Source organism: Gouania willdenowi, chromosome 17 (assembly GCF_900634775.1).
Source record: "Gouania willdenowi chromosome 17, fGouWil2.1, whole genome shotgun sequence".
Classification (NCBI taxonomy): domain Eukaryota; kingdom Metazoa; phylum Chordata; class Actinopteri; order Blenniiformes; family Gobiesocidae; genus Gouania; species Gouania willdenowi.
The window spans coordinates 6,045,320-6,055,571 of NC_041060.1; the positions used below are offsets into that span (position 1 = coordinate 6,045,320).

The 10,252-nt window shown below is 39.1% G+C and overlaps 1 protein-coding gene across 1 annotated transcript; it reads left to right on the forward strand.

Moving 5' to 3' along the window:
* Positions 1–157: 157 nt before the first annotated feature.
* On the forward strand, positions 158–9,965 carry LOC114479573 (olfactomedin-like protein 2B). The gene is made up of 9 exons (XM_028473317.1): positions 158–388; positions 2,947–3,219; positions 4,542–4,649; positions 5,354–5,509; positions 5,615–5,837; positions 5,957–6,484; positions 7,500–7,676; positions 8,425–8,621; positions 9,576–9,965. The coding sequence occupies exons 1-9, from the start codon at positions 158–160 to the stop codon at positions 9,963–9,965; spliced, it is 2,283 nt and encodes a 760-aa protein (XP_028329118.1).
* Positions 9,966–10,252: the final 287 nt, after the last annotated feature.

Genomic DNA, 10,252 nt, shown 5'->3' on the forward strand with positions numbered 1-10,252 from the left:
ATATATTAGAGCAGAGAGAGATTCGTCCTGCACTTTTTAGCTTCTATGTTTATGCGACCCATGATTTCAGATCTGGATTTTTGTGTTTTTTTAACCGGGAACAATTTTTTCAAACGTTCCCAGATTTAATCCTAAAAACACTGCGTTTTTTGTGGAGATGTGGCACAGGCTGTTTTTGGTGTGTTTATGGTGCGCTCTGGACGCGCTGGACACAAACAGGAGCGCGCAAACGCTTCTGGACAAAGAGATGAAATACTTGGATGAGGTTGGATATTTTATCACCCCAAAGCCGGAAAAAGATGCTCTGTCTGTGGGTAAAGTAGAGATAAGTCCCCAGGGAGAGCCGCTGGAGGATGAAGAGGAAAACCAGGAGAACATCATCAGTCAGGTCTGTGTAGCTTCATGAAATTAAATTATAGCCAACTATTGTCACTGTTGAAGTCACGTAAATAAACAAACGTGCCCTAGAATAAAACATATCCTATAATTTACATGGAGACTTCAGCCGTATTACTTTTTTGTTTTGTTTATTGCAGTGAAAAAGCTTTTAAACAGGGTTTCCATATCATAACATGGATATCCTGTGTAGAGTTCTTTAGTCTCTTTAGGATATTTTTTTTTTGCCTTTTACAGCGAATAGCTATTGATTCAATTGTAAAATAAAAATTAGCCTCAATTTATCTTCTTAGAAATGTTTTATTTATTACTACACATTTTCTGCTGCTTGATTGACTCACTGTTTTTTTTTTTTTGTTTTTGTGACTTTTATTGAACATTTTCAAAAATATTAACTCTGTGAGGATAATAAACTCAACTTCCAACTTCTTCAAAAGTAAATAACACAAAAACAACAAAAGGGGGTACATGTCAGAAAAAAGAAAAAAAAAACAGAAATATTTTAAATCAACTAATAAGGTGAATCAGGGCTCTCTTCAGAGTTGGACATACGTACAAACAGATATCAGAAATATATATATATATATATATATATATATATATATATATATATATATATATCCTTTCACTGCCACATGACTATGTATGATTATTTTGGGTGACATTGTTGCTCAAAGCCACTCACAGCTCTGTCCTTTTAATGAACTCAGCTGCTGAAGAAAAAAAAAAAGTAGTGAAGGGGTGTTAAACTCACTTTAGTTTTGTGGTCAAATACGGAGCAGAAAACAGATAATTTGCACTTCTACATATGAAATAAAATGCAAAATATGTAACAAACCAACCATATCCAAGCATAAGTGATAGCTATGAGTCCTAACAGGATCTTCACTTCACATTTCCTAGATTTTTTTTTTTTTTTTCTTTACCAATTTCTATTTAATTAAGAAAAAGTTTTTTTCAACTGTTTAATATTAAGAATGAGGGCAATCATGTAATATAAGCACCGGTGAAACTCTGAGCCTCTGCAAATATTGTTTTCATTTACACAAAGATTTCTTTTTTCTCTGTCATTTTTACTTTTTCGTGTGGACCAAATTGGATTGGCTCTGGATTTTCCCTCCAGGCCATGAATTTGACACATGTGCTCTAGTTAGGTTTTTTTTTTTTTTTTTTTTTTTTTTAACTATTTTCTTTCATCTTAATATCTCTGCTCCAAAGTAGGACTTAATATTTGTCACATGTTTCCACTACAGACTGTTTCTTGATCTTTCCTTTAAACATAGTCCAAACCACCAGAACACAGTGTCAGTTCAGGTTAAATGATGTGGTAAAGCAGACCTAGAGCTGTGTGTGTGTGTGTGTGTGTGTGTGTGTGTGTGTGTGTGTGTGTGGTGTGTGTGTGTGTGTGTGTGTGTGTGTGTGTGTGTGTGTGTGTGTGTGTGTGTGTGTGTGTGTGTGTGTGTGTGTGTGTGTGTGTGTGTGTGTGTGTGTGTGTGTGTACTCTATGCTCACAGTTGCAATCTTTCTGCCAGTCAGTTATGTAAGAGTTCCTGAGATCCAGAACGGTGCCTGTTTGAAAATGCCCAGAGCTGATCTCCATGAAGGTTCTGCTCAACAGAGAGCTTTGTGTTGTTGTGACTCAGCGTTCCCTTGACATCATAAAACCAATGCAGCACAAAAAGCCCAGATACTATAACCACTGGCCAAGAACACTTTACACTGTAGTCATTTTGCTGAGTCAACGCTAATGATTATCAATGACTGACACAATGGAAGATTATATTTGCTGCGCAGCAAGGGTTGGAGCCAGGCAAATTTAGACAAAATGAGGCAATTCTGAGCAACTAGCTGAGAATAAAAGATGGCGGTAAAGGTGGTATTCTAATGTGCATTTTTCATCAGTTTAGGCTTGGAATTGTAATTTATGGCACAAGAGACAATGTTTGGTCACACTTTACTTGAAGTTTTATACATAAGGCTGACATTACGCTGTCATTGTCTGTCATTATCATGAATACAGTGTCGTGAAGGCTGTCATTACGTGTCGTTTGCTAAATTGTGACACCTTTGGAGCTATGTTGGCATTTTTTGGGTTAGTTGGAGAGATTGTTCATGAGAGTAAAATTAAAAAATCTGTCAAAATTCTGTTTTTGAGCTAAAATTCCGATTTTTTTTTTCCAAACATCATCTTCATTGACCCCAAATGTTTGTCATTTTTAAAATTAATATTCAAAATGCATTTAGCAAATTTGCCAGTATTTGTTTGCATCACAGTTTACAGTCAAACATGATGACGCAACGTAGGATAGATTTTTGATAAATCAAAGATCAGTGTGAATCGTGTGTGTAGGACAGTCTGAAGATGAACTTTTGCAAGTTTGGTGTCAAGTGAGCAATAATTGTGGGAGGAGTTTTACAGTTTTTAAAGAATAAAAAGCAATGCACTTTATAATTTGCAATAGGTTTAAGTGTACGAAAGTTTCCTCTGTGTTGGGGCTACATTTTGGTGAAAGTCGCAAATCTGACATCTGACACCTTTCTGTGTTTCAGTTATTGGGAGATTATGACAAAGTGAAAACTGTCTCCTCTGGGTCGGACTGTGTGTGTCGCTGTATTGTCCGACCAATCAAGCGCTCCGACTGCAGCCGTCTCCTTGGCAGCGACACAACAGCATCACACCAACACTTCTACTCAGTGGAGACGGTAACCATGGGAACCGACTGTAAGAAATGTGAGTGCATGGCCCCGCCTTCAGCTGTCAACCCCTGCGAGGGAGAATACCGCTTTAAAAAACTTCAGGAGGCGAGCAAAGATGATATCAAGGTAGATGCAGACAAGTCTTTTCTAAATATTCTATAGACTTTTTTTTGAGTTCGAAATTCACCATTTACAGGGTTTTCATTTCATAGGATAGAAAATCCAACAATTTAAATAAGGTACTGATACAAAAGGTCTTTCAAAACCTTTCATTTAAGGAAAAAACATGATTTTATTTAAAGTAATGAAGTAAACATAAATGCAAAATCTTGAAAGTTACTAGAGATTTTGCCTTCAGGCAAATGGATGATAACATTTATTTTTCCTCTTAAAACAATAAATCATCCGTTGCCCACATTAAGATTTTAAAGCTGCTGTGGACGATAACTAACATTTTTTAAACTGTAGCTGTATTTTTTCCAAAAGTTGTTCACATCCACTGCTGATGCCAGTGTTTGACCAAAAACTCTCTTTCCACAGAAACACCTGATAATGACCAAAATGTAAACAGGGCACACTGTAAATGAACTAGAACAAAAATGGCATCAAGTGAATCACTGTCTTCCTTGTCTGGTGAAAAAATATAAGAAATAAGAATAAAGTAAAAAACACTCCGTAGGAGCCGTCTACGGCACATGTGTCAAACTCAAGGTCTGGGAGCAAAATCTGGCCCTTAAGAACATCAAATTCCTCCCGCTCGAGAAGATAAAAATGACAGAAAAATCATTACGTTTATTGTAAATTACCAACTAATTCAGTTGTAGATATCTCAGCCTATCCAAACACAAAAATTAAAATCCACAATATTTGCAGAGCTCAGTTTTCCAGTTCTTAGATCACATGACAGCAGTCATTTATAATCTCAAATTGTTGAAAGCACTCTCAGTTTTTTCAAAATCTGGCAAATTTTCCATAAATTATTCCACAAAATGTCCCCAAATTCTCAAAATCAGGGACATTTAAGTGAAGATCCTGCAGTGACTGATCTATTAATTTATCATCTATATATCAATTGTATGTGGAAGAGCAAACCAGGGCAAATTAATGTTGAATTTGCTCTTTTTCCCACAAAAAATCTGTGGCCCACTTAAGCTCAAACTGGTCCGTATTTGGCCCCTGGATTAAAATGAGTTGGACACCCCTGGTCTATGGGATTCATAAACCCACAATGCAATGCACAAAAATTGTAGTCACGTGATCATTTGTCAACAAAGTGATTGTTGGTGATGGAGTCAAAAACAATCTTGTGAGGGTCAGTTTGTGAGTAAATTTGATTTATTGATCGATGAGGTCTAAACTATGTTTTTATCTGTGTTTGTTATCGTCCCCAGCAGCTTTAAAGATTTTTACATTTTCTGGCGCATGATTCTCTAACTTGTTCCTTTCAGATGGCAACCATCATTGATTTGTTAGAGGGCTCTCTGTATGGAATGGACCTGCTAAAGCTCAACTCCGTCACCACTAAGCTGCTGAGCAGGATGGACAACATAGAGAAGGTGAAAACACGGAGAATCAAACCAACCTCAAGATGAAATATCTGTATTAAATAAAAAGTTATTTCCAGAAATGTAGCCTATGTGTTTTAAGCATGAGTTTGAAGAATAGTTGGATTTCCCCTTTGTGCTCTAACGCTAATCAATGCTAATGCTAATCTGTGTTAGCTGAAGTAAAACCACACTTTTCTCAGTCTGTCCACTTCACTCTACAGCACGTGTCAAGCTCATGGCCCGGGAGCAAAACTCGCCCCTTTGGAGAAAATGACAGAGAAAACCTGAATCATTGTGTAAACAAAACTCTGCAATATTTGCAGAACCTCACATTTTTCCCATGGCTTACTGTATATTGCATGATTGCAGTCATTTTTAATGTTAAACGGTTCAAAAAACCTCAAAATTCTTACAAAATCTCTCAGTTTAACCCAAATTATGACATATTTCCTTTAATTGAATTGAAATTTGTCACAAAAATCTAGGAAATGTAAAGTAAAGATGCTGTTTATTCCATATTTATCATTTATTGCTTTGATCTGGTCTATTTCTTACATATTTAGTATTTTATACAAACGTAGAAGTGCAAACTAGAGCACAATGAAGTTGAAATTACTCATCTCCCTGCAAAAAAAATCTGTTGCCTACTTGAGATCAAACTGCGCTGTATTTGGCCCCCGAACTAAAATGAGTTTGACACCCCTGCTCTACAGGCTTTTACTAAAAATCTCACTGAAAAGAGAGAGAAGGACCGAGCAAAGGAAAAAGCCAAAGAAAGGGATAAAGACAAGAAAGCCCAGCAGAAAAAGAAGAAATTTCTTGATTTGGAACGTCCGGAAGCTAAAAGTGTGGCATCCGCAGACAAACAGGTAGTGAAGTGTCAATCAAAAAAAGAAACTACGATGACTCGTCACCACTAAAATCCTCATTTTAATCTGCTTACAATAAAAATACATTTGTTTCTTCTGTTTCAGAAGTTTAATGAAAACGGACTGAAGAAAAATCAAGAAAGTCTGAAGCAGAAACAGCAGCAAACCGGGAATAAGACCACGACTCAACAGCCAATCATAGGGAAAGTAAAGCCCCGACAGCCAATCAAAGACAAGAGCAGCATGGTTGTCAGAGGTGTGACCTTTTACAAGGCAGGGGAAGAGATCTTTAAGAAGAATGATGAAGATGAGAAAAGAAGAGGAAAGGGTGATAATTAATGGTTTTGCTCTATTAAAGCTTATCTAAACAGATATATACAAGGAATAATAGTTTGGTTGGATTTTATTTGAAACTGTTTTTTAATTTAGATTTTCTTCATCCAACAGCCCTGGTGACCCTGAATGCTACAGTGGACTTGCTTATCACCACACCTGCTCTCAACTCCGAGAACCAGAACACTTCCTTAAATATCTCAATGGTTCCCAGTCCACAGCCGGCCAACCCAACAAGCACAAACGCAACATTACCCTTGATGATCTCAGATCAGGTTCCACTTCCCAGTCCTGCTTTCACTAAAGAAGCCAACAATAAACCCTTATCAAGAACAGACGTTTCAAAGACCACCAAGAAGCCAACCCCGCCGCAAATCCCGACCACCACAAAATCCCCTCCCACAACCATCCCATCATTACCAACCGAACGTGCAACTACGCCCCAAAAACCTGCAACTACCAAAGCCGTGACTCCGCCCTCAACCCCTGTCATTCTGGACACGACAGCGTCACCATCATCAGATGCTAAAACCGTCCCAGCTACTGGTTTATATCCCACTATGGTACCTCAACCAAAACCCAAGAGTCGACTTAGCTGGACAGAGAGCGTCGCTGACCAACCAAAGCCTACCAAAAAAACAGGTAAAGTTAAAGCTGCTTAACCACATAACTAAGTGGGGGACAGTCGCTCCAGTGGTATCTGTCATTGTGTCCTTGGGCAAGACACTTCACCCACATTGTCTAGTATGAATGTAGTGAGTGTTGGTGGTGGTCGGAGGGGTCTATGGCGCACTATGGCAGCCTTGCTTCTGTCAGTCTGCCTCAGGGCAGCTGTGGCTACAATAGTAGCTTACCACCACTAAGTGTGGAGTGAAAGAATAATGCCTTAATTCTGTAAAGCACTTTGAGTGTCTACGATAAAGCGCTATATAAAATCCAATGCATTATTATTATTATTATTATTATTATTCTTAGTAAAACTTTTTTAACTGTAGTGTCTTTTTATTTAATCTAAAAGCTGTTCGGGACGACCGTGGTTCAGTGGTAGAATGGGTCATCCAATAACCGAAGGGTTAGGGGTTGAATCCCACCCTATCCGAGTTATTGTCGTTGTGTCCTTGGGCCAGGCACTTTTTCCACAACGCCTTGTATGAATTGTGCATGAATGTTGGTGGGGGTCAGAGTTGGCGTGAAATGGCAGCCAAGCTAAAGAACAACTTTAGGAATGACTTGAAAATGTGAGTTATTTGGTTTAGTATCAAAATACATAAAAAAACCACACTTACTGTATTGATCATGTCCAAAGTGGAGGCTATATTAGACCTCATGTCTTGAAGGTAGGTTGAGATAGTTGGATTGGGTAACGTTGACATGGTTAAAGTTCTAAGTGTCCTTGACGAAGACAAAATAGGGTCAGGGTTGAATATATGGGTTGGAGGACGACACCATGAAGCTCTTGTTTTGGGTGCGCTGTGGTACAAACACGTGATGGATTCTTGTGAAGTGAAGTTTATTACAACACTGCAAGAGTTCAGAGCCTCCTGGTCTTCTTCCACAAGTAAAGTCCAACTGCAAAATATCACACGGATAATGTGGCAGTAAAATTAAACCTTGTACAACACCAAATGCATTTCTCTTGTCGCATGTTTTCTTTCAGGAGTGTGCAAAGACACAGTCGCAAGCATCTCTGAACCGCAACAGCAAAATACTTATGGCTCAACCAGCGGAGCTTGGATGAGGGATGCTCGTGGTCATGGAAGTGTCATCTACCTCACTAATGGTCACTATGGCAACAGTTTACTTGAGTTCAGGGACATGGACATTTTTAAATCAGGTATTGTATATTTTCCTAATCTATATGATACCATCAGCACTCCTTCTTTATCCAGTTACTATGTCAAAGACCATGGTTCTTTGTTGATCAGGAAATAAAAGTGCTAAAATATTTGTTTATTAAGTTATTTTTAACAGAACTGAAATCTCAGTATAATTGTTCATTTAATTACTGAAATCATAGGATTTCCAGCAAAGCTTACTCTCTGTTTAACTCTTTAATATTCTGGAAAAGAATGTGCATGGTGTTGTTTATTCATGCCATGAGATTGTATCATTTAGTGCAGATGTGGGCAACTGGCAGCCCAGGGCGACTCATTCTAACTTTGTGCGGCACCCTAAGTAAACATACAAAACTTCTTAACAAAAATACACAAAATTACAGAAAAACACATCGAATGACAACAAAAATACACAAGATACACAAATTAACAACAAAAACATACCAAACAACAGCAAAAATACACAAAATTACTCTCAAAACATACAAAATGGTGTGAAAAACACACACAAATGTCTAGAAAACACCCTAAAGCACAAAAAGCCTTTGTTCTTTCCTGTATTAATGCTCAGATCTATTCCAAATGTTGACATGAATTTTGATAATGTGGCCCACAAATCAGACAATCACAGTTTTGTCCTCACAGTTGCCCTTCTCTGATTAAGTGGATCATACATTGCTAAGTTCACACAATGATCGTTACTATTTCTTGTGATGATTGCGTACATGTGCTTTCATTCAAACGCAGGTCAGGCGAGCAACTCATACAAGCTGCCCTACAGTTACACTGGAACAGGCCACGTCGTCTACAATGGAGCGTTCTACTACAACAGAGCCTTCAGCAGAGACATCATCCGATACGACCTGAGGCACAGATTTGTAGCTGCGTGGACGACGCTGCACGACGCGTTACTGGAGGAGCAAGCCCAACGCACCCAGACTGAAGTAAGACACGTGCAGGGCCGCTCTTGTTTTCCTTCAGCTGTGTGAGTTACGCTGCGTGACCGCGTGTGCACGTGAGACTCTTTAATGTGTCATCACAGGTCAGCGAGGGGAACACGGATACTACAAATCACTAAAGAGGTCAAAGGGCAAACAGTAAGGAGTGCTGCAGATGTAGGAATATTTACATCAAAGGAACCATTTAGAATGGATGGAAATGACTTTCTCCATTTGTTTGTGAGAGTGATGTGTGAGGTTGTATCACCTCTGTTATCATAATCCAAGGTAGGATATTTATAAATATCCTACCTTGGATATTGACTATTATTTTCACCCAATAGTCTTTTTTTTATGTAGATTTTATTCTGCATTTGTGCCTTACATGTATTCATAAATGCACCACAAAAAGCCTTCACTGGTAAAGTGTACTCGTGCACTAGTAAACCAAAAGTGAGTACATGTACTCCAAATTTAAGCACTAGTAGATCATAACTATGGTTAATAAATGGTAAATGGACTTGATTTTATATAGCGCTTTATCACCACACTGAAGCAGTCTCAAAGCGCTTTACATATCAGCTCATTCACCCAATCACTCTCACATTCACACACCAATGGGTCAGGACTGCCATGCAAGGCGCTAGTCGACCACTGGGAGCAACTTAGGGTTCAGTGTCTTGCCCAAGGACACTTCGACACATAGTCAGGTACTGGGATCGAGTCCCCAACCTCTCGATCAGAAGACGACCCACTACCACCTGAGCCACGGTCGATATCGTCGATATCAAAGTTATGGTACAACAGCTTTCCATAGTCACGACACAATGGTCAGAAATCTCTGTCTTTTTTCTAAGTAAGTAAAGTACTAAGAAACCTGAGGTAATATATTGTGTATAGCTTTGATAATAATGATTAAATAAATGATAATATTCACTGGTTGCATCTTTTCATTTACAGTTAGAGTTTGACGTTGATGAGTCTGGCCTGTGGCTGCTCTACCCGGCTCTGGATGCTGAAGGTTTCCATCAGGAAGTCATCCTCCTCCTGCAGCTCCACCCAAGGGACCTGCAAACGCTACGGACATTTCGCACGGGTCTGAGGCGTGGTTTCTATGGCAACTGCTTCCTGGTTTGCGGCGTGCTCTACGGCGTTGACAGCATGGAGCGGCGCCACGCCAACGTCACGTACGCCTTCGACACGCACACGCTCACGCATACCGTGCCGAGCCTGGCCTTCACCAACACACACGGCTACACCACACAGCTGAGCTACTGTCCGCTGGATAAAAAAGTGTACGCATGGGATGATGGCCATCAAATGATGTATGACGTCATCTTTGCTTATTGAACCTGAGGGAAGAGAAAGCCACGCTTTGATGGAACCATCTGAGACCTTCAGAAGGATGTTGAAACATAGAAGATAAGGAATCCTAGCTGTACAACGAGGTGCCTTTCAGTCTTTGAGGAGCAGAAAAAACATCAAGAAACAAGAAAACTCTGTAAAAAAAAGGTACAGATAAACTAAAATAATCTCATCTTTTTATTGAGGATTTGTGTGGATTAGTACACGATGCTTGTGCTGAAACACATGCAGATACTTAAAATGTAAGTACACCCACAGGTTTTTGCTTACCT